General features: G+C 35.8%; 4 protein-coding genes and 1 non-coding gene across 6 annotated transcripts; 3 read left to right on the top strand and 2 right to left on the bottom strand.

Moving 5' to 3' along the window:
• Positions 1-1,720: 1,720 nt before the first annotated feature.
• Positions 1,721-4,165, bottom strand: LOC104707733 (Ankyrin repeat family protein). The gene is made up of 3 exons (XM_010424155.3): positions 3,336-4,165; positions 2,693-3,231; positions 1,721-2,514 (listed from the first exon to the last, which is right to left on the bottom strand). Exons 1-3 carry the CDS (start codon positions 4,045-4,047, stop codon positions 1,873-1,875), a joined length of 1,893 nt encoding a protein of 630 aa, XP_010422457.1. The 5' UTR covers positions 4,048-4,165; the 3' UTR covers positions 1,721-1,872.
• Positions 4,166-5,039: 874 nt separating this feature from the next.
• On the top strand, positions 5,040-7,554 carry LOC104707734 (Ankyrin repeat family protein). The gene is made up of 3 exons (XM_010424158.3): positions 5,040-5,958; positions 6,062-6,603; positions 6,705-7,554. Exons 1-3 carry the CDS (start codon positions 5,241-5,243, stop codon positions 7,362-7,364), a joined length of 1,920 nt encoding a protein of 639 aa, XP_010422460.1. The 5' UTR covers positions 5,040-5,240; the 3' UTR covers positions 7,365-7,554.
• Positions 7,555-15,042: 7,488 nt separating this feature from the next.
• On the top strand, positions 15,043-15,115 carry TRNAF-GAA (transfer RNA phenylalanine (anticodon GAA)). Its single transcript has one exon. It is a non-coding gene; the product is annotated as a tRNA-Phe (tRNA).
• A 275-nt stretch (positions 15,116-15,390) lies between these two features.
• LOC104707735 (protein STABILIZED1) lies at positions 15,391-19,054 on the top strand. The gene is made up of 2 exons (XM_010424159.3): positions 15,391-18,708; positions 18,808-19,054. The coding sequence occupies exon 1, from the start codon at positions 15,456-15,458 to the stop codon at positions 18,519-18,521; it is 3,066 nt and encodes a 1,021-aa protein (XP_010422461.2). The 5' UTR covers positions 15,391-15,455; the 3' UTR covers positions 18,522-18,708; positions 18,808-19,054.
• A 2,706-nt stretch (positions 19,055-21,760) lies between these two features.
• On the bottom strand, positions 21,761-24,428 carry LOC104707736 (uncharacterized). Of its 2 annotated transcripts, XM_087462124.1 has the most exons (6): positions 23,442-24,282; positions 23,141-23,361; positions 22,813-23,017; positions 22,494-22,671; positions 22,126-22,411; positions 21,761-22,030 (listed from the first exon to the last, which is right to left on the bottom strand). In XM_087462124.1, exons 1-5 carry the CDS (start codon positions 23,532-23,534, stop codon positions 22,164-22,166), a joined length of 945 nt encoding a protein of 314 aa, XP_087318250.1. In that variant the 5' UTR covers positions 23,535-24,282; the 3' UTR covers positions 21,761-22,030; positions 22,126-22,163. The 2 variants fall into 2 exon arrangements, with proteins under 2 accessions (XP_087318250.1, XP_087318249.1); XM_087462123.1 differs by having other exon boundaries at positions 21,761-22,411; positions 23,442-24,428.
• Positions 24,429-24,457: the final 29 nt, after the last annotated feature.

A 24,457-nucleotide genomic window follows, 5' to 3' on the forward strand; every position in this document is an offset into this window, starting at 1 on the left:
TAAGCTTTTTAAATGCATTATACTAACTCCGCTTGCCTGTCTGATATCAAGTCTCAACTTTGTAAGTCTCTCTTGCTTTTTCGTCGAGTTTCAGGCTTGCCTGTCAGGAACAGGTTTGATTTGAATTTTTGCCAATTTGCAGGATCACAAGCTCAAAGCCTCAAACCTGGATGAGTTATTGATTCTCCTTTGTTAATCCTTGAATCGCCGGTTAAAGAAGAAACGATAATCAAAACTGAAACAGAACATAGAAAGAGAGTAATTTCTTGAGACCTTTGAAAATCTCCCCAAAGTCCAAATATAATGGTCCTAGGCCAATCCAGAATGCTCGACCTTTCTGCCTATACTTCCATTTAAGCTGTTAGCTCTCCAGCTAGCCCATAGCCCATTCAACTATAGTTGCTGAGCTGTCAACACAATAATTACAATGCTCCTGCAATAGACTAACACAAGACTTGTCATATTCCCGCTTGATGGAGGTCCAAGCCTTGTAAATGAGTGAGATGAAGAAGGAAGGACATGCTTTCATGAGGAGCATCCATGGGAAATTATGAAGGAATACACAACCTGTTAGAATGGTGTTTTGTATGTGACGATGATGAATCCTCCAATACTAGTCAAGATTCTTAACTAGTTAATGTTGTAATATGTTCATGTGGTGAGTTCAATAAACATCTCTACATCATATGAGGAATAATCCAAAACTTTCTCAAGGATAGAGACACTTCCCGTGGCAACACTGTATTTTGTTGCAGGCTTGAGTGTGCCACTAAGTTACGACAGCACATCCAACCCAAGCCAAATGTCAAACATTCTTACGGAGAATCTGCATTTCAAGCTTTTTTCATCTACAATAGCATTGTCGTCTATAGTTATGTTATATCGACAGTTGCTCTTAAAGGGAAAAAATTGGCTGTCCTAAATTCATGCTGACCACCTTCAAAATTAGTGCCACATATAAGGTGTTCTACTATCGTGTTGAGAATTGAGTTCTTGACTAAATCTGCAACAAAGAGAAAGAAGAAATCAGTGAGTCGAAGAACAAAGAAAAAGAAGCAAAGCTCCGTGAAGAAGAAGAAGCAGAGTCAACGACAAGAAAAAGGTCAACAAGCCTGTGTGTTTTTTTCATGGGCCACCAACTTGATTTAGGCCCAAAGAGAAAGATGTTTTGGTGGTCCATGTGGAAGATGGACTCGACAAGTAGAAGCAAGAGACCAAGGACAAGACAAAGTAGAAAGTTGTGTTGTGACTAAGTCATTTGTTTGGTTAAAGCCTAGCTAAGAGAGTTGTTGTAGTAGTAGTGTGACTTGTGTAAGAAAGCAAGCCTATGATGTGTAAGGGTTAGTAACTAGGAGTGTGGTCTAATGTGTAAGAGTCATGATGGTCTTAAGTATGGGAGCATGTGTGAGGTGCAACTAGTAGAAGTAGTATAAGTATGATGTGTGTGTGTTGTAAGAAACCATCCTTGAGATCGGAAAACAAGATGTAATCTCTTTGTGTTATCTCTCTAAGTTCTCTAACACTTTCTTGTTATTCAATGAACAAAACAGAGTGTCCAAAACAGAGATAGAGAGATGAGAGAAACTGATCTTACAAGATCTTGAAATGTCAACATATCGCCATGCCACTTATAATGTGTTCTACTATACAAACGCCTTTCAACTGTTTGTTGATTAATTTTATTCTTTTACTTCCTATTGTGATATCAAATCACGCAAAGTAGAGAATTTAACTTTCCTTTAATAGCAAAGAAAAATATTAAATTTTAACATTCAAGCCTCTATGACCTTATTAAGTCCTGATTTGTTTACATAAAAAAAAAAAAAAAAGCTACATGGGTACTAAAAAACAATAGAAAGGTATGAATTTTCTTCATTCATCTGATGCAGTGTACACATCAACATGCATAGGGTTGTTGTCACCAGCAGCCAAAAGCTTAAGGAAATAGGGATAGTAGAAAATATGTCGAAGAAAGGGTTGGGCATGAGCATATGGAGATACATAAGGAACAAGGAGCAGCAACAAAACCAATATGAATATGGTACCAATACCCAAAATGAAATAACGAAGCAAGGGCAGATGGCTTACCGCAGCATACGTGCCAGCCATAAATGCTATTGACATTGATGTAAGAGCAAGTCCGAGAAATGGAAGTGCTATGTTGAAAGCACTGAGTATGATAGAAAGATCACCGAGCTGTGCCCAAATGAGAGCAACTATTGTTATGATAGAAGAATACATCGCCAGTGTATCGCATACAAGAAAGACTTGGAAAGCCGTTCTCTTGGCCAAAATGGCCATTCCCAAGTGGGGAAAAGAGTCGTTGTAACCACCAGGTAATGTGAATCCTGCAGTGAAAGTCATGGTGGCTACAAGAGTTGCAACCAACAAAAGAGTATTGACTCGATCTTTGTACTTTACACCATCTGGCTTCTTGAATGATCTAAGATTCTCTGTAATTGGAACGGAACTTTTTGGTGCACCAGCATTGATCAAAGCCATCCATGTCAATCTCTGTATATACATATGTACACATACAAGGATTAGTATGGATAACTTATACATGCGGATATTAGGAGCAAAACTGACTATTAGCATGTGCAACTAGAGTATTCAATTAAAAAAATTTATGCTATAACCTTCAAATAATTTGAGACAACCTTCACTGGGGAGAGACATCCTGGCATATTACCTGATGAACTATGTAGCTCGAATCAATGTTCTCCTCAGCAACATCTAAAGCAGTGAAACCATTGTAGTTTGTTTTTTTCAGGTCAACTCTATGGTCCCATGTAAACAAACTCACAACTTTAGGGTGCCAGTTTGTGGTGGCTAGATGCAACGGTGTGTTGCCATCGGCATCTTGTTCATTAACCAACCTTTTCTTGTTCTTATCCTTACAACATCTTAGGATAAACTTGATAACTTCGAGTTTCCCATGCTTTGCCGCAATATGAAGAATATTTTGACCATCCCTATCAAGCAACTCAAGTGTCTCTGGACAACGCTTAAGAATTTCCGCAAGAATTTGAACGTGACCGTACTTGGCCGCCATATGAATTGGAAATAAGCCATCATCATCGCTGACATAAACCTTGTCTAGATCTTTTTCCAAAATATAGAAAAATCCATCATAAAATCCTATGGATGCTCCAAAAGAAAGAGAAGTCCTTCCTTCATCTCTCAAGTTGATAAGACTTGCATCTTTGCTAAGTATATCAGCAAGGATATCTATTAAAAAAAAAAAAAGTTATTTTTGGGATCAAAAGTAGCGTATGAACAAGAAAATTATGGGTGTAGTACTGTAGATATGTTTAATGGAAATTACAACAAACCTTTCCTATTAGCCTTTAATGCTGCATGTACTATGGATCTTCCTCCAACCTTTGAACTTAACTCATTTGTTTCGTTGCACATTTTTGTCACAAGACCTGCCTCTCCAGCTTTAGCAGCAAGATACAAGGGAGAAAACCCATCGTTGTTGGCAACAAAAGACAAAGATTTTTCTGCTGAGACCAAATAGGAAGCCACCACTATATGTTTCTCTTTCAAAGCAACATGCAAAGCAGTGTCTTGGTTTTTGTTCTTAGCAAAATATATCCTTTTTGCAACACCTATGTTATTACAAGATATATCTTTTATGAAATCAATTAGATTCCATATAACCTCCAGATGGCCTGCTCCTGCTGCCACATGGAGAGCAACTTCACCCATCAAATTTGGCTTCATTAGCAAACTTGGGTATTCTTTGATTATATAACGCACTAGGCTTGCGTGACCCGATGAAGCAGCAAGATGAAGTACTGTATTTCCACGGTCGTTCACTAAGGTTGGAGCAAGCCTAACGTAACTGTTATTATTTCTCAGGTAATTTTCGTTACCTGCTCTTATTGCAGCCATCATCTTTGGATCCATCGGAATAGTTTCACTAGTTTCTTCGAAGAGAGTGGACAAATCAAGAGATGGTGCGGATCTGACATTGTTTCTTGGTATCGCCGGATGTTTTTCTGCTAATCGTCGATCCAAGTCCACATCAGGCCTTCCCATTTATTGAAAATATTCCTAGCTGTTTTAGAAGGAAAAAATGACTAGCTGTTTGTTTTGTTTTATCAAAAAAAAGAAGGAAAAAAAAGTTCTCACCCGAATAAATTGTTCTAAGCTCACGTTCAGGATTGTTTTGGACGTACTTTTGTTTTTTTCTTCGTCAATATGATAATAAAATAATTTCCAGTTTATTTTTTAGTTGAAAGAGCCACATTATTAATCTACATATACACCTTTTGTCGTATACGAAAGGCTACTTGGAAATTGCTTGATCTATATTTATTCCAACTAGCTAATCAATTACTAATAGAAATACAACTTGTAAATTTGATAAAGCATGCAACCTGATCGATGGCTTACTGAAAATGATCAGCTAGCAGAAATTTGAGAAAGTTGACCTAAAAAAAATAGTATAACAAAGACAGCACGAAACAACTACGTATGGCGAAAGACGACATCGTATAATTGCAAAGCTTGAACGATATTTACAGCCTTACAGGGATTTGTTGCATAAAAGTTAAAACAACGAAACGATTATTGAGTAAATTTCGACTAAACGGAGTAGGGCTTTATGTACGTAACGTATTATATAGTAGTGAATTTTACCACAAAAAAAAAAAGAGAAGAAAAGAAAAAAAGTATTCATTAGTGAAAAAGCTTAAACGATAGTAAATAACTCGGCTTTATGATATTGGGTCTTAAAAGCCCACTACTATCAACCTCCTTGATCTCCGCCGTCTGGGTAATTCTGAACCAATCACTTCCTTCGCCCCTTCAAAAGTCTTTTAAATTTTCTGTCGTTGGAGAGGGAAGCGGGAAATATCACCATCCCACTACAAGCTCTCTCCATCAGATTGGAGATGTGATCCACTGCTAATTTTTTAATGGACATGATTGAGATTCTTCTTTTCTGATTATTTTAAGACTAGTTGTTGTTCCTAGAGTTGCATTGTTATTTTTAAACCAATGTAGCTATAACTATATTTTTGTTGTTTAATTTTCGAAATATCTAAAGCATGGACAAACAAACTAGTCTAAGATTCTTACATAAGTCACGTTCTCACATGACTTCGATTTGCTAATTGAATAAGATATTCCGTAACACGATGCACTCATGCTTCTTGAAGATTCCCAGACTTTTTTAAGTTCTATGCTTCGTTGAGGAGGTCAAACAAAGATCTATACCACTGGTTTAAATGCTCAACAGCTCCCCAAGTCTAATTATCTTTTTTTTATCAGTAAGATCACTCTATATGGATCCTGAGACTTATGGGGCAGTAGTTATGGGTAAGGTTCAAGACTTTGAAGAAATTATGCAGGAGAATGAAATTCCTGTTCTTGATCAGGTCACGTTCCAGGGGAATACGATTCTGCACCTTGCTGCTATTTATGGTTATGAACACTTAGTGCGGCGTATCCTTGACCATGAGCTACACGTTCTTAGGGGTTGGAACCCTAACTTAAATGGCAACTTCGTCCCAGATTTCTCTCATTACCAGACTCTTCTGGTGAGACAAAACTACAAGGGAGACCTTGCTCTCCATTTAGCAGCTGCTGCAGGACACGAGCTCATAGTTGACCTTCTTGTTGAATCCCTAAGGCGGCTTCCACAAGATAGAGCTATGGTGGTTGGATCAGAGCATATGGTAATTGGGAATATTTTCAGAGTTTCCAACAATGATGGGGATACCGCATTGCACCTCGCCTTGAAAGGAAACCATGTATCTGTTTCTTTGCAACTTGTTCGTGAAGATCGAAGCACTTGCTTTCTTCTAGACAAGGAGGATATATCTCCATTGTATATGGCGGCTGAAGCTGGACATGATGCACTTGTGGAGCATATGTTACAGGGTTTGGATGCAAGTTTTGTTGGGAAGTCAGTTTTGTGTGCTGCAGTAAAAGGCCAGAACCTTGGTCAGTTTTGTACATTTTGATCCAATGAATTTCTTACTTGTCCTAAGAAAAAAAAAAGCTTAAAGATCCTCTGTATTCGTTATTTTTGTTACTGTCAAGGCAGATATATTGACAGCTGTATTGGAGAGTGACTCAGATCTGATAGACTCAAGGGATGAAGATGGATTAACTCCACTTTCCTTTGCAGCATCCATTGGATATGACATTGGAGTGCAGCATATGCTAACCAGATTTGCAAGTTCTACACAGGTTGCTTACGTTAAGAATGAAGATGGTTCTTTCCCCATTCACTCAGCCTGCAGTGCTAGTTCCACCTCAGCTCTCAAGGTGATCTTGGAACACCACCCAGACACAATAGAGATGCTTAACTCACAGGGTCAAAACGTTCTTCATGTCGCTGCTGAAAGTGGGAATGCAGGAGCTGCTGGCTATTTGTTCAGAAAAGTTGACATCAAAAGGTTAATCAATGAACAAGACGTAGAAGGAAACACACCGTTACATTTAGCCAGCATAAATTCTCATCCCAATATTGTAAGTCTCTTCATACATGATAGTAGAGTTGACTTGAAAATAATGAATTACAAAGGGTTCACCGCTCTAGATGCAGCTGAGGACCATATGGCGGCAATTCCTTCACTCCAAGAGGTTTGGCCTTGTTCATACACCATTTGATATATGTGTACACAATTTCTATGTATCTGACGCGGTTGACATCGCTGAACATTCTATGTTATATCCATTTCCAGTGGTTGATATGGATGGCATTGGTGTCCGCTGGTACAACTAGAGCTCCACGAGTTCATCACACTCCTAGTCTTACAACAGACGAGGACTTAATCCTAAAACTTCACAAGGATAGAGTAAACACTCTCCTTGTGGTGGCAACACTAGTAGCTACAATGGCTTTTGCTGCAGGCTTGAGTGTGCCACTAGGTTACAACAGCACAGAGTTCAAGTCAAACGTCAAACATTCTTACCAAGAATCTGCATTTCATGCTTTTGTCATCTGCAATAGCGTTGCTGTCTATAGTGCTGTCATATCAACAGTTTCTCTTATAGGGACACAATTGGCTGACCTAAAATGCATGCTGACCACCTTCAAGTTTATTGTGCCACTTCTGGGGTTTTCCATTATCGCCATGTCTTTGGCTTTTGTTGCAGGCTTATACTTGGTCTTAGGACAGCATTATTGGCTTGCCATATTTATCTTGGCCTCAGGCGGCTTCTATCTCATGGCTCTACTTCTGCTCATCATCCCTTACGCTTCGCCTTATACCTTTAGTCCCCTACTTTTCCGCTACTTCTTGCGGTTTCCCTTTTCCATGCTGGTTTTCTTTGCATACTGGAGGGATGGCACTGATGGGGGATGCTCGTCGCGAGTTTTCCGTTGGCCATTTCTTGGTTAAAGATCAAGACTTGAAAATCCATGAATTCCCTTTGTCTCATGATGTTCTACCTTTGAGTTTGAACCATACAGTGCTGGTCGCATGTGAATTGGTTCAGGAAGTTTTTCCTTACAAACACATTGTATCTTGTTTCCTAAATTCCACATGAGTACTTTCAACATTTTTTTACAGTGCTGTTTATTCTTTTACTTTCTATTGTGTTAATCAAAAGAGGCAAAGTAGATAACTCAATCTTCTTCTCATAGCAAAAAATGATATTAAATTAGCCATTAAAGCCTCTATGACTATAAGCTCTGACGTTTCTTCATTCATCTGATGGAGAACTGTCATAATTGCTCTTTGCAAAATTATCAAGTAGCCTGAATTCTTTAGTCACGGTTGTTGCTGTTGTCACCATCAGCCACAAGCATAAGAAGATACTAGACAAAGTTAGCAGACAATTATTGTCAATGGTTGTTTGACATAATTAGCTTTCCATATATGATACACGACAATTATTGTCAATGGTTGTTGTTCCTGTTGTCTCTATATGATACTCGACTATATAGAGACACATAAGAAACAAGGAGTTGCAACAAAACCAACAGGAATAGTTGGGTGAATACACTTCTGTCGGTGGCCACTCTTGTAGCAACTATAAATTTCACTGCAGGGTTTACATTACGACGGTGTTACAATGGTTCTGTTCCCAACTTGGGAATGGCAACATTGGCCAAGAGACAATGTTCCAAGTGTTTCTGGTATTTGACACCTCATGGGGATGTGCTGTTCCATCATAATAATTAGTTGCTCTCATTTGGGCGCAACTGGGCGATCTTACTCTCATAAGTCATAATGAAAGCCTTCAACCTTTCTCATTGCCACTTCTCGGACTTGCACTTACATCCATGTCGATAGCTTTTATGGCTGCACGTATGCTGCAGTAAGCCACCTCCCCTTGCTTGCCTATTTCATATTAGGCATCGGCTTGATCTTCCTCTTGGTTTTGCTGCAGATCATTATTCCATATGTGTCTCCACATTCTCCTACGTACCCAACCCTTTCTTAGTCACATCTTTTACTGCCCCTATTTACTTTTACTTTTGGCTGCTGCTGACAAGTGACAACAACAACAATGACTGAAAGAAACATATGTCAATCACTTCCCAACTTTTTGTTTTTTCATGTGTCATGTACGTTGCGTCAGATATATGAAAGAACGCGGGAAAATTTTGTGTTTTTACCAGCTTATACCTGGTTTGAGGCAGCCTCTGCTCTGGCTTGACATGGTTTTTATCCTCGAGCTCTGTTTTGTTAGAGGTCTCCTACCAAATCAGCACATGTGGTTATGTAAAACCAATACATGTCTCTTACAGATCTGTGGAAACTCTTTGTTTAATGATTCTAACCTGGTGTAGAACTTCATTACTATACGACATGCTGCTGGCTCAACTCATCACTATACGACAATGGTTGTTTGACATAATTAGCTTTCCATATAAAGTCTTGATTTTTCATTTTTATTAGGAGACGACCTTAATTATTCCTTTGATCATTTTTTTTTTGTTCTCTACATATATTCTAACACATTCAGATTTCAAGTACAATAATCCAAATCTTGTGACCGAATTTTCCGTTTTGAGACAAAGTCAGGTTTCGGGATAAAGCATACGAGAGCCTCTTTCTCAGTGTTGACTTTTACGTACCTCTATTATTTGGGATTAGAGCAAGACTTTCCAATATTTTATCTATAATAAGGTCAGTATATCACACTCATAGCTTTTCTCTCTGGACGTTGGCAAATTGGCTGAAAGTTTGTAACACTAAACGGGTTATAGAATAACGAAGATATACTCTCTACATACGTCATTTTTTCCAGCTGTTTTTTGAGGCAGTCTCTGTGCTTGGCTTGCCATTTTTGTAATCTTGAGCTCTGTTATCTAGAAGAGGCTTAGCAATTCATGAACATGATCTGCCGTTATGCAAGACTGATTGTTGTTTCTTTTCGTACATGGAAAATCTCTTACTTGGTGTCGGAAATGTTGGCTTAGTGAAGTTCTGAAGTCAAAAGTCATGTATTCAGACTTGAAGTGGTTTAAAGGCTTGATTGAGATGCCAAATTAAATTGAATTACCCTATTCAACTTATTTGTCAAAAGTCATGTATTCATACTTGACCTCTCAGTCAAGCCTTTAAACAAGTCCAAGTCTACGTGACATTTCCAAGTGAGACCTTTCTACATGATGATGACCAGCCTTCATGCAAGTCCTGCATTTAGTAAAGGAAGGGTCAAGCATTTGTAAGTCTATTTCGGTCTTCCTTCTTCATGCTAATATATGAGATTGGTCTCCCTTTTTTTTAACCATGAAACTGAAACCTTTTTGTTGGACAATTTTTGGGGGTGAACCTCTCTTATTTTAAAATTAAGAAAATAAATTTGTACATGATGATGATCCCTTTAGAAAGTTTGTACAAGAGCAATTATCAAGTAGCCTGAATTCAAGTAGCCTGCATTTAGAAAGTTTGTAAACTGAAACCAGTTTTATTTGGTTTGATCTGATTTTTTATTGGATCAAATTAAAACTTTAAACAGTTTCAAAATTTTTTATAATATTTAAAAATTTTAAAAGTTTAAATATTATAAATATTGAAACTTTTAAAAGTTCTTAGTTTTTAAAAAGTTTTTAAATATTATAAGTTTTAAATTTTAAAAGTTTAAAATATTATAAATATTGAAAACATTTAAAAGGTTCAAATTTTATATTTCAAAACCTTTTAAAAGTTTAAAATATTATAAATATTGATGCAAAACATAAATTATCTTATTTATCTACATTTGTGCTTTTTATTTTTTATGAGCTGTAAAACATATTTTTGTGTATGATTTTATAGATGAGTTGATATTCTTTCATTAGTTTTTTATTTTTGGGTCTAAGGAAGAAAGATTGACATCACAAATTTTGAGGTTTAAAGAAGAAAGATGGACGACAAACACACATGTTTTATTAGCTATATATAGGCATGACCAGGGTTACGGTTGTCACGGTTAAGGTTTATTAACCATCGGTTATGGTTAAAAAAATTTGTAACCTTAACCTGAACCGTTTAACAAACGGTTAAACGGTTACGTTTAAATACGGTTATGGTTCAAGCGGTTACTGTTATATACGGTTACGGTTATTTGATAATATGATACGGTTGATATTATTTGATGATATAATATAATTGATATTATTTATTTATAATTAATATGTTCTTATAGTGTACTCATATTTCTATATATCATATGATTCATATTAAATAAATAATTATTAGTATATTTTATTATGTTTTTAAAATATTATAAACCAAGTAAGGATTTTGGTTTGAGAAGTTTCTAAACGCGTGGATCTAAAACCAAATAAGTATATGGATAAAATTGTCAATAATTGGGTGCATGTGTTAACTATGCTGGTAATCATGAATTTCACAAATTTTATGAGAAAAGAAATGATTTTGTTCTTGGAGTTTGATGGGTTAACAAGTTGTGTGGTAGTCTAAAAAAAGTTTTTCAGTGGAAGAATGTGAAGAAGTTGACGAGGAGGAAGAAGAAGAAAAATAGTATAACGAAGAACTAAAAGGTAAAAGTTACGATGACAATTAACACAAAATTTGACAATGAAAATGACAAGAAAGAATATGAAAAATAAGAAAACATTGAATAAAAAACACGAAAACATAGGTGGTAGCGATCAATTAAATATGAAAACGAGTTAAATTCATGATTATAAAATTGTTTCGTTTTTCTGGTGGTCAAAGAAAATGGTTTAGGATATGTGAGGTCATCAGTTTGATTTGCCTTGCCTGGACGTCAAGTTAAATTTATGATTTTTTTTATCAGATTTGATTTTATAACACAACTGATTTTTATATTTTAAAAAATTGTGTATCTGAAATTTAATATTTTTCCTTAGTACTAAGTTTGTAAACTGAAACCTTCATGCTAAACTGAAACCTTTCTACATGATGATCCCTTTTAAATTAAGGAAACAAATCTTAATTAAAAAAAATAACTTTTGTAGATCAATCAATTTTAAAATTGTTAATTCTAATATTATATTACAGTTTTTAATTATCACATCTAAATCCTAACCACTTTTTATTAATCCAAACCGACTTATAATTTTGTTTAATTGTAAAATCTAAATCCTAACCACTCTTTTATAACTCAAACCGACATATAATTTTGTTTAATTGTAAAATCTAAACCTTAAGCACTCTTTTGTAAACCCTAACCACTCTTTTGTAAACCCAAACCACTCTTTTGTTAACCAAACCGATATATAATTTTGTTTAATTGTAACATCTAAACCCGAACCACTCTTTTGTAAACCCAAACCAACACATAATTTCATTTAATTGTAAAATATAAACCCTAACCACTCTTTTGTAAACTCAAACCGATATATAATTTTGTTTAATTATAAATCTAAATCCTAACCATTCTTTTATAAATCCAAACCAACATATAATTTTAAAAATTATAAATTTAAACCCTAATTCTCTTTTATAAACCCAAACCGACATATAATTTTAAAAATTATAAATTTAAACCCTAATCCTCTTTTATAAACTCAAACCGACATAATATCATTGATATAAGATCTACATAATTTGTTTAATTAATTTGTTTTGTCCTTTTATTTTAACTAGGTTTTGAACCCACGCATATATTTTGATAAAAATTATATATGATTGATGACGGTAATGAAATATTATCTTATATAAAAATTTAAATTACTATTAAGGAAAAAAATTAAATTTCACATACACAATTTTAAAAAATATAAAAATTAGTTGTGTTTTAAAATCATGAATTTAACTCGACGTCCAGGCGAAGCAGATCAAACTGGTGACTTCACATATCCTAAACCATTTTTTTGACTACCAGAAAACGGAACAATTTTATAATCATGATTTATCTCGTTTTTCATATTTAATTGATCGCTATCACCTATGTTTTCGTGTTTTTATTCAATGTTTTCTTATTCTTCATATTTTTTCTTGTCATTTTAACTGTCAAACTTTATGGTAATTGTCATCATTACTTTTACCGTCTGGTTATTCGTTATACTCTTCTTCTTGTTCTTCCTCATCAACTTCTTCACATTCTTCCACAGAAGAACCTTTTTTTTAGACTACCACATAACTTGTTAGCCAATCCAACTCCAAGACCAAAATCATTTCTTTTCTCATAAAAATTGTGCAATTCATGAAGATCAGCATATTCAACACATGCACCCAATTATTGATAATTTCATCCATATACTTATTCGGTTTTAGATCCACACGGTTTGAAACTTCTCAAACCAAAATCATCACTTGCAGAAAAAGTAATATGAACACATAGATAGTTAAAACAATATTTATGCTTTTCGTCGGTCCTTCTTCTTTAAACTCAAATAACATCAAATCAAGGTCTTGCGACGTCAATCCCTATTTCTTAGAATTGAAAATAAATTTTTTACTGCAAAAGTATCAAATCATCTGTAAAGTCACACACAAAAACATGTTTTACAGCTCATAAGATATATAAAGTACAAACGAAGATAAATAAGATATTTTCAAGATATTAAAAATTTGATATATAATATTTAGTAATTCTTAAACTTTTAAATTTTTAACAGAGATTAAATTTTTAAAACTATATTAAAAATAAGATTTAGTTTAAATATTTGTAACATTTTATTTTTTTAGAGTTAAATATTAATGACACTTTAACTTTTTATAGAGTTTAAATAGTTATAATTTTTTAACATTTTTATGGAGGTATTTATAATATTTCTAAATATTCTATAATAAATATTTAAACCTTTATATATTTTAATTTACTAAAATAAATCAAATAAAACTTTTAAATTTGGGAACCTGATAAATAAGCATAAATCAAGCAAACCTGATAAAGTTATAGTTAAAAACGTATTAGTTTTATTTATAATGGTTCTCAGCCATTGTCTAAAATTTTTTAGCTGATGTGGGATGTTGTAAACATTTCTTTTAATTCTATAGATTTTACTTTTTTCTAAAAAATCTTAATATATAGATTACTATTATATTTTCAAAAATGTTATTAGTAAAATATCTAATTCTTATTGATTTTTTAAAAATCCTATATGGACACCTTTAGGAGTTTATAGCTTCAACTTTTTATTAGTATAGATATAATGTCTTAAATTTCTATGGAGGTTAAGTAATTGTAATGTTTTAAAACATTCTATGAAGTTTAAATATTTTTAATATTTGAACCTTTTAAAAATTTCAAGTTTCAATATATATAATATTTTAAACTTTTAATTTTTATAAATTATAACTTTTAAAAACCTTTTAAATGTTAAGAAATTTCCAAAATTTAAAAATTATAATATTTTGAAACCTTTTAAAAGCTAAGACTTTTAGAAGTTTCAATATTTATCATATTTTAAACTTTGAAAAGGTTCGAAATATAATATTTTAAACTGTTAAGCTTTTAAAAAGTTTCAATATTTATAATATTTAAACTTTTAAATTTTTTAAATATTATAATATTTTTTTTGAAACTTTTTAAAGTTTTAATTTGATCAAATAAAAAACCGGATCAAACCGAATAAAACTTTTAAACTTGGACGCTTGATAAATCAAGCTTTACTGCTCATTCGTTGTTGGAAGCATATTAATCTTATTTATAATAGTTCTGAACCATTGTCTAAAAAAATTCTAGCCGATGTGGGATATTGTACATAGTTTTTTTATTTCCATAAATTAAAATTTTCCTTTTTCTAAAAAATTCTGTAAATTTTTAAAATGTTAATGAATGTCATGTCAAATCCTAATTGGTCTTTTAAAAAATATCTTAATATAGAAATTTTTGGAAATTTTAAAAATGTCATTAGTGACATGTCGAATTCCGATTGGATGTTTAAAATCCTAGGTAGACAGCCTTAGGAGCTTATAGTTTCTACTTTTTATTAGTATAGATTTTGATTTATTTTTTAAAATATGATATGACATGACATATTGTTGTATTCTAATTGGTTAATTAAGAGGGGGTAAATGAGAGTTGTTCACTGGTGAATCCAAGAATTTTTCTTTTTTGTTTTAGTAATAGTTTTCAGAACAATTTAGAGTAATACTTGGGTTCACCCCTAAAGGTGAACCTCTTCATTCACTCCCTTATAAAATAAGGAAATAAAATATGTACACATTTATTATAAAATTAAAAACTTATAATTACTTATAAAATCTTATAAGTAATTCTCATTTATAAATCAAACCGATATATAAACTCGTTTAATTGTAAAATCTAAACCAAGACAATATTTAACTTTCTTTATATAAAAATATACATAATTTGTTTCCATAATTAGTTTTGCTTTTTAATTTAATTTTGATTTATTTTTTAAATAAAATATTAGATATAATATTCTAATTGGTTGAAGGGGAAGGGGGTGAATACAAAAGTTCACCTAACTATTTTTTTCACCTAAGTATTTTTCAACAACTTATGTACATTGTCTTGCCATGTACTCTGTTTCGTTAAAAGTAATATTTTCGTAAAAAAGAGCTGTTTCACCGCACGTTACAAGAATTTACCTAGGGTGCTACGTCGTTTTATTTTATTACCTTTTATGGGTGTTACGTTGTTTTACTATATTTAAATGTATATGTACTAAAAAGTCAACAAGCGGGGATAGCTCAGTTGGGAGAGCGTCAGACTGAAGATCTGAAGGTCGCGTGTTCGATCCACGCTCACCGCAATTTTGTGAAATTTTATTTCCAACTCCCTTAAAGAATGTAAAACGACGTCGTTTGTGCAATTTTATTTCTAATTCCCTTAAAGAATATACAACGATGTCGTATGAAGGATAATCACACCGAGATAATCTTATACGGCGTCGTATTATAAGAAGCTCGACTTATATTTAACTGAGCATTTTTTTCCCATAACAAATATTAAAAAGCCCATTAATAAAGCCCACGAAAATATTCACCGCCTTTGTTTCTAAACCGACTGTTTCGTCGTTTATAATACGGCGTAAGCGCATATTTTTCCATCGTCTTGATTCATTCACCTAAGGATCTCAATTAGGTTACACGATGGTGTTTCTCTCGATTCCCAACGGAAAGACTCTATCGTTCGACGTGAACCCTAATTCAACCACAATCTCCGCCTTCGAACAATTGGTTCACCAACGCAGCGATGTTCCACAGCCTCTCGTTCGTTACTCGCTCCGTAACCGAAACCCTAGCCGTGTGCTCTTAGATTCAAAGGATTCCGATTCGATCTTACTATCCGATCTCGGTGTTTCTCGTTTCTCTACCGTGATGATCCATGTCCCTCTTTTGGGTGGTATGCAAGGAATGCCTCCGCCTAAGCCTCGTCTCGATTTCCTCAATTCTAAGCCTCCGTCGAATTATGTAGCGGGTTTGGGTCGTGGTGCTACGGGGTTTACTACTCGGTCCGATATTGGTCCCGCTCGTGCGGCTCCGGATCTACCTGATCGATCTGCTGCGGTTACAGTGGCTGCTCCAGGCGTAGGTCGTGGGGCAGGGAAGCCAAGTGAGGCGGATGATGATGAGGAAGCTGAGGAGAAAGGGTACGATGAGAATCAGAAGTTTGATGAGTTTGAAGGGAACGATGCTGGTTTGTTCTCGAACGCCGAGTACGATGAGGATGACAAAGAGGCTGATGAGATCTGGGAGTCTATTGACCAGAGGATGGATTCGAGGAGGAAAGACCGGAGAGAAGCGAAGCTGAAGGAAGAAATCGAGAAATACAGAGCCTCGAACCCTAAGATTACTGAGCAGTTTGCGGATTTGAAGAGGAAACTACACACTTTGTCTGCGGATGAATGGGATAGTATTCCTGAGATTGGGGATTACTCGCTGCGGAACAAGAAGAAGAAGTTTGAGAGCTTTGTACCTATTCCTGATACGCTTTTGGAAAAGGCAAAGAAGGAAAAGGAGCTCGTCATGGCCTTAGACCCAAAGAGCAGAGCCGCTGGTGGGTCGGAGACACCATGGGGGCAGACGCCTGTTACAGACTTGACTGCCGTCGGTGAGGGAAGAGGTACGGTGTTGTCTCTGAAGCTTGATAGGTTATCAGATTCAGTTTCCGGGCAAACTGTTGTGGACCCTAAAGGCTACTTAACTGACCTGAAGAGTATGAAAAGAACCACTGATGAAGAGATGTACGATCGCAACAGAGCTAGATTGTTATACAAGAGTCTAACCCAGTCTAATCCAAAGAATCCTAATGGCTGGATTGCTGCTGCTAGAGTGGAGGAAATGGATGGGAAGAAGAAAGCAGCTAAGCTTCAGATTCAGAGGGGATGCGAAGAGTGTCCCAAAAATGAGGATGTTTGGCTTGAAGCTTGTAGGTTAGCCGATCCAGAAGATGCCAAGGGGGTTATTGCAAAGGGAGTTAAGCTGATACCCAATTCAGTGAAGCTATGGTTGGAGGCTGCCAAGCTGGAGCATGATGAGGAGAACAAGAGTAGGGTGTTGAGAAAGGGACTGGAGCATATTCCAGACTCGGTAAGGCTATGGAAGACTGTTGTTGAGTTGGCTAATGAGGAAGATGCAAGGGTTTTGCTTCACAGGGCTGTGGAGTGCTGCCCGTTGCATCTGGAGCTATGGGTGGCACTTGCGAGGCTCGAAACATATGCCGAGTCAAAGAAGGTGTTGAATAAAGCAAGAGAGAAGCTCCCAAAGGAGCCTGCAATTTGGATCACCGCTGCCAAGCTAGAGGAAGCTAATGGGAACACGGCTATGGTGGGAAAGATTATTGATAGGGGTATAAAGACTCTGCAGAGAGAAGGGGTTGTCATTGACCGTGAAAATTGGATGAGTGAGGCTGAGGCTTCTGAGAGAGCTGGGTCTGTTGCAACGTGTCAGGCGATCATTAAGAACACAATCGGTATTGGAGTCGAAGAAGAGGATAGAAAGAGAACTTGGGTTGCTGATGCAGACGAGTGCAAGAAGAGGGGCTCCATTGAGACTGCAAGAGCAATATACGCCCATGCTCTTACCGTATTCTTGACCAAGAAGAGTATCTGGCTTAAAGCGGCACAGCTTGAGAAGAGCCACGGGAGTAGGGAGTCCCTTGATGCCTTGTTGCGTAAGGCTGTCACATATGTCCCTCAGGCTGAGGTTCTCTGGCTCATGGGTGCCAAAGAAAAGTGGCTTGCTGAAGATGTTCCAGCAGCCCGTGCAATTCTTCAAGAGGCTTATGCTGCAATTCCCAACTCTGAGGAAATCTGGCTTGCTGCTTTCAAGCTCGAGTTTGAGAACAAGGAGCCAGAGAGGGCGAGAATGCTTCTTGCAAAAGCAAGGGAAAGAGGAGGGACTGAGAGGGTCTGGATGAAATCAGCCATTGTTGAGAGAGAACTTGGCAACGTAGAGGAGGAGAGGAGATTGCTTGAAGAAGGCTTGAAGCAATTCCCAACATTCTTCAAGCTTTGGTTGATGCTTGGGCAGCTTGAGGAACGGTTCAAGCATCTGGAACAGGCCAGGAAAGCTTATGACTCTGGCTTGAAGCACTGCCCCCACTGCATACCGCTGTGGCTCTCTCTTGCTAATCTTGAAGAAAAAGTGAATGGGCTGAACAGAGCTCGGGCTATTCTCACCATGGCAAGGAAGAGGAATCCTGGGGGGGCTGAGCTATGGTTAGCTGCTATTCGTGCCGAACTGAGGCATGAGAACAAGAGAGAAGCAGAGCACTTGATGTCAAAGGCTCTGCAAGAGTGTCCCAAGAGTGGTATCCTCTGGGCTGCGGACATCGAGATGGCTCCACGTCCTCGCCGGAAAACAAAGAGTGTGGATGCTATGAAGAAGTGTGATCACGACCCTCATGTCACTGCAGCTGTTGCCAAGCTCTTTTGGCAAGACAAGAAGGTGGAGAAAGCCAGATCATGGTTTAAACGGGCTGTTACCATTGCCCCAAATATTGGCGATTTCTGGGCGTTGTACTACAAATTTGAACATCAACATGGTTCTGAGGAGAACCAGAAGGAAGTGATTGCGAAGTGTGTGGCTTGTGAGCCGAAGCATGGTGAGAAGTGGCAAGCCATCTCCAAAGCGGTTGAGAATGCTCACCAGCCCATTGAAACCATCTTGAAGAGAGTTGTGTCTGCGATGAGCAAGGAAGAGAAGGCTGCTTGAGAGTAACTAATTCCTTTTGTTTTCCATGATCATAGCACATTACACCTTAGTTCTTGTTTTCTCTTTGCAGGCTCAACTTTAGCCGTTCATGTTTTTCTTCAGTAGCGAGAGCTGATATTGATTTGCTGGAGTGATTTCACCAGATACTTGTAGAATTCTCAATTTACTGAATGCTTCAGTCTTCTTTGTGAGTCTCTGTGCGCTGTGGTTCAGCTATTAACTCTTATACTGTTTATGAAATCCTGATCATTTGTTGTTCGTTTCATGCCTTAACCTTCCTTCTTAGGGAGCTCTGCTTCTACCTGATGTCTAAGATTGGTGCGTGGTACAAGTCATGAAACCCAGTACAAAGCTTTTTTAGACAGCGTAAGCAATTAACCCCTGACACAGTTTTTAGATTTCTTTGTCCAGACTATTTTATTTTTACTGATTGTGATATAGTAATTCCCAGGAGAGATATTGCTAACCTTTTCGCCTTAATAATGTTAATAAACTTCGTGCATGTATAAATCAAAATACTAGTTTTTTGCTAACCTCCCACAATTTATTTGCCTTCTCTGCAACATTTGCTTCTTCTGGAGCTGATCCTCTGACAAAGGAGAGTTCTTGTCCCAGCTTCAGTAGACCCCCCTGACTTTGATAGGCTGGGGCCGCTCTTAAACTTTGGTAACTACAGTATGTGTTAGTCTTAGACTCTTAGGTAACTAACTAGCTTTATAGTGCAAAAGTTTTGCTAGAAACCTGTCGTACTGCTGATCTGTTATAGTCTTTTGCCGAGATCCTCTTTGGATATGTAACCTCTGGTGATATACCGATGCAAAGTTGGGAGAAACAGCTGGATATGTTGTGACCAGTCCATCAGCTCTGATGCACCGGGGTTAAAATAGAACCGAATGTGACATCAATTTCCTCTTGATTTCGCCTGTGAAACTCTTGCCTTGCCAGTATTTGATTGAGCGGTTTAGAAGCAATGGCGGACAGAAGCAGCCTTTGCATATTCTAACTTGGGCATCCCCGTTCAAACTTAGAGCAAGGTCTACATAGGCATTGTTGTTACCAGATGATTAAACGTTTCCAAACATATATTTAATCGACTTCTGAAAACGTTCCTTCCGAACATTGTTTGCCGAAAAAATCAGGATCAGATCGATGATAATTTATTACAGAACTGAGTTACAGGAATTGTTGGAGTGCATTACCGAGGAAAACATTACACCGAACCAAACCCAATCTGATTGGCCCACTTGGTTTACCGAAAGCGGACCACAATATAGGCTTAGGCTGAATAAGTGTAAATAGCCTATGACAACTGAACACCTTTTCTAAATGTACTTTCTAAATACTAGTTATAGCATTATCCAAATCACATTTTATATATTTTCTTTAGCGAATCATATAACGTGTCCAGAATATGGACCCCAAAAGTGCTACCAAAAGCATAACAATTTAAAACAAATCCAGTATTAGGTTTGTGATCATCAAATGATGATGGGACAAGAACACGTTCGGTACCAAACACGGTATAAAGAAATAACACAAACAGATAACTCTACCGATTTGTCTATGTATAATGCGAATGTGGAGCATAAGCAGAAAGGTATAAATGAGTGGATATATACGAAACCGCATATTTGACTTTGATACCATCAAAATGTCCGTGGCTTTGGTTGTTGAAGTTTTTAATTACTTTTTTAATACTAAATATCGTATATGTTAAAGACTTTTGTGCTCTTCTATTGTATGGGTTGGTTAGTGGTTTATAGTTGGTTTTAATTAGAGACAGACATCATCTAAACCATCTTCATAAACAAATCTTATCTCCTTCGTGAGTGTTACTTATCCAACAGTCTAATTCATTTATGATAAGAAAAAGAATTCCCCAAGTATAGTTAGTGGTTTAACGTTTTTATATAAAAAGAGTTGTTTATGGTTCTGTTTAATGTTCTTGAGTCGTAAAATATAGGTAAACTTTGTTAGCTTCGTTACGGAATATGTGCAAAAATGCACATGTGATCATTTTTCCTCTATAGTCGGAATATGTGCAAAAATGCACATGTGATCATTTTTCCTCTATTAGTACTAATAGATTAATACTAATATTAATTAGATATATTAAGTGTAATAATAAAGCAAACAAAAACTTGGTTTATTTCTAGGGACTCGCTAGTCCGTATTACTCATATCTATAAGGAAGCTAATCGTCTTGCGGATGATTTAGCCAACTATGCATTTTCTTTACCGTTGGGTTTCAAATTTTTAGATGTTTATTCGAATGTTCTTAATATTGAGCTGCTAGCGGATGAGACTGGAACTACGTATCCACGTCGTGTTTGAATGTAACTTGGGTTTTGTTTTTTAATAAATTATAGGAGACCTTCTCTCCTCTCTTCTACCAAAAAAAAATAAAGGAAACAAAAACTGGGTCGACGTCAAATAAACAGAGAAAATATTCAGTCCTCATCACATCGAACAAACGTGAATTCAGGTCGAGAAGAAACCCCTTCTGTTTGCAGGTAATGAAAACAGTGTTATTCATATCAATTTAATAAGATCGATTAATATAGTATTATTACGCGAAAATGAAAAGCCGACCACTTAAATTAAAGTTTCCTTATCTAATTTTTAGGAAATTATTCGTTACAATTTAAGTTTATTTAAAACTTAAAAAAAAAAAAAAAAAAAAAAAAAAAAAAAAAAAAAAGAGGTGTCTAGAAAAATCGGTGGAGGGACCAAACACTGAAGTACACTCCATCAAGTCAATTTTGCAATCAAAGGTCCACGTTTTTTTATTTTTCTCCGTCACATGTTTGACATTTTTGTCATCAAAAGGTCCCACTTTTTTCCATTTTGTAACTTGTCTTTTTCTTTTCTATTTAGTTATATATTTCCTAATAAAACCTTAAAACTGAATATAAAATCAACTCTAAATTGATATCATATTTTAAAAAAAAATCAACAAATTAAACTCTTAATTTATTTCATACGAAAATATATATTAAAACTTAGAAATGAAATTTATTTAAATTAATGTTTAAAGGTACATTATTAGTTGTACTTAAACAAAATATTTAATTCAGCTATTTGATGTGTAACCATTCACATTTAAAATCCTCATAATGCAAATTGTTGAGGAAAAAATGTATAATAGCCAAACTAAAGTAAATTATATCATCAAGGGTAATATTTTTCTTCAAGTAATGTGATCCACTGATTAATAAATAGACAAATAGATGATTAGATTGGTTAATATTTACCACTCCATTATAGTATTACTGAGTACTCTCAGGTACAACAACAAGACCTCTCTCAGTCAATGTTATCAAGAAACAATAAACAAGAAACCACTCTTCTCAACAAATCAGCACTTGCAATATACGACAACTCCCATTGATAGGACTTTAAAAGCTATTTCTACACCCAAAAACGCTGAAACTGCTGTATTTGCGTTTTAAGGAAACGCTTAGTCAGCGGTCTGAGCCTCCACGCCGCTGCCACTGCTACTCCAACCACTGGACAAGCACGGTATTGTGACCAGGGAAAAAAAGTAAATCTCCTTGTCACTTGACCAACAAGAAAAAAAAACAAAAAGAGATATAAAATCTACTTTTGAAATTTTATCAGTAATAGTAACAGAATTTTGTTTCAGCCACGGTGAGCCATTCTTGAGAAGTAGTTGAAGTCATGGTGTTGGACTCTTAGCTGTTTGAGCCAAGAATCCGCAACACTTAGAAGTGACACAACTCGCTCTTGATCTTGACCTTGATCATCTTCTGAGAGCCAAACATTGCCTTGCATCTTGTAAGTGGCTAACCCAAAAGGAAGCAAAGTCACGCCTTCTCCTTCCTTTCGAGTCCTCTCCTTTTCCCCACCATTCTCTTCTGGCTCCATATCTGTAAATCAATATACCATAATCATGATTACATCTTTTGCGGGATATATCACATCCAAAGAACTGATTCAAAAGATTACTACCTTGGAAAGAAGATGAAAGAGTGTGATAACTGAGGAAACAAGTGGACAAATCTTTGATGGTCCTTCCCATTGGAATATGGTAAATCGGGTACCAAGCTACGGCCATCCAACTTGCCGGGGAAAGATCTACGCTTCTCAACGACATCAATCCCGGGTACCTTTGAGCCAATTCATTGATCTGAAACCAAACAAAAATCATCATGTGTCATATATTTCAAGTCTTGAAATGCTAACAAGAAGATCATTACAATCTAATGAACGTTTTCGCCTATTAGTAATGAGGAATCAACCAAGCAACTAATCCTACTAATCAAGTTACCTTATCCATGAGAGGAACTCGAGCATAAGGAGCTGATCTCTCAAAGTATTGGAGGTATAGATATCCCAAACGATCATTAGGATGCAAGAGAGCGTCATGGTCAAGTCCTTCCTCAGAAGCACATCTCGAAAGTTTATCACTTTCACTCTCATCACTATATGAATCACTAAAGGAATCTCTGCTTTCCCCATCTTCAGAGTCATCCCTATATCAAGAACAACCCCAAAAGGAATCTCACATATTCATCAAAAGGATCAAACTTTCAAATCAAGAATTGCCTCAACGAAAAGAACAATATTGAAAGCAGCAATTCAAAAGCTATGTGTACCTTAAGCGGATCAAGGAAGAACGAGAGGTGAAAATCTGAATAGCAGAGAGATAAGGAACATAATATTGAACAAGAGATTCTCCATTAGTGAGACGAATAGGAACACCAGCTCCATAAGCACTCCATTCATCATAACAATCCCAGAGATCACTCAATCTGAAAAACTCAACCTTTTCTCTCTCCCATGGATGCCAAATCCGATTTAAACTCCTAACCTCCGCCTGCACAAATCCCCTCCATTTTTAATATAAACATTAAAAGAACAACAAGAAGAAGAAAAAGAGAAGGTCACAATACAAACCTTGGGAAGAGATTGGGGTGGCACTAGAGGTGTTGTACAATGAAGGAACCTGTCAAGGTTGGATTTTTTCGTTGACCCTTTTCCAAACACCATGATTCTTTGCAAAGAGAGGGAGAGAGAGAGAAATTGGGTTTCGTTCTTTGAAAGAATAAAAATAGCACACAGAAGAGAAGAAGAAACAGAGAGAAACGAAGGAGAAAGAAATAAAGAGAGAGAGAGAGAGAGAGATGGGAGATTTTAAGAGGGAGACACGCAAGCGAGTGTCTGAGTTTTGACGTTAGGACAGCTGAATTTAAGGGAAAACGGAATTTATGGACAAGTAATTTTTAAAAATTAAATTAATAGAAAGAACAAAACCGAAATCTGCTCAGTTACTTGCAGAAGAAAAGAAAAAAGTCTTTTTTATTTTATTTTTGGGAAAATATTAAAAAATTTCTGTGGAGAGAGCCGATTTTACGGTATTTTTGTTCGTTTCTTATATGATCATTAAAAAAAACCATAAGATTCCAAAAAAATATTTGGCAAATTTGTGTTTTAAGGTTCTTGTTTTGATGTTCAAAATTCCACAAAATACACGAAAGAGACGAGAAAAATGCAGACTTGACAAGAAACGAAAAGAAAAAGACCATACAATATGTGAAAGCAAAAAAAAAAAAAAAAAACAGAGTCTTTTTTTCTGTTACAATTTTCCCGGAAAACTGAAAACTTTTCTCGTAAAATTAAAAAAACAACAAGTGGGTGTTGAATGAAGGGATACGAAACAGAGATGAATGCGTTTTATATATAAGGAGAGGTGAGAATGGATTGCTTTCTCTCCAAAATATTCTTTTTTTTTTTACTTGATCAAAATCCTCTGTTTTGGGTTTTTTTTTTCTTTTCTTTATTTAATTTTAGAAAATGAATAAAAATATAGTATATGATAAATTAGAAGAAGAAGAAAAAAAGATAAAACAATTTGGAGAACGAGAGAAGAAGGTTCTGAAATCTGGATATTAAAAGAGTAAACACACCTAATC

The sequence above is a fragment of the Camelina sativa genome, chromosome 8 (genome assembly GCF_030686135.1).
Source record: "Camelina sativa cultivar CO46 ecotype springtype chromosome 8, ASM3068613v1".
NCBI classification, from domain to species: domain Eukaryota; kingdom Viridiplantae; phylum Streptophyta; class Magnoliopsida; order Brassicales; family Brassicaceae; genus Camelina; species Camelina sativa.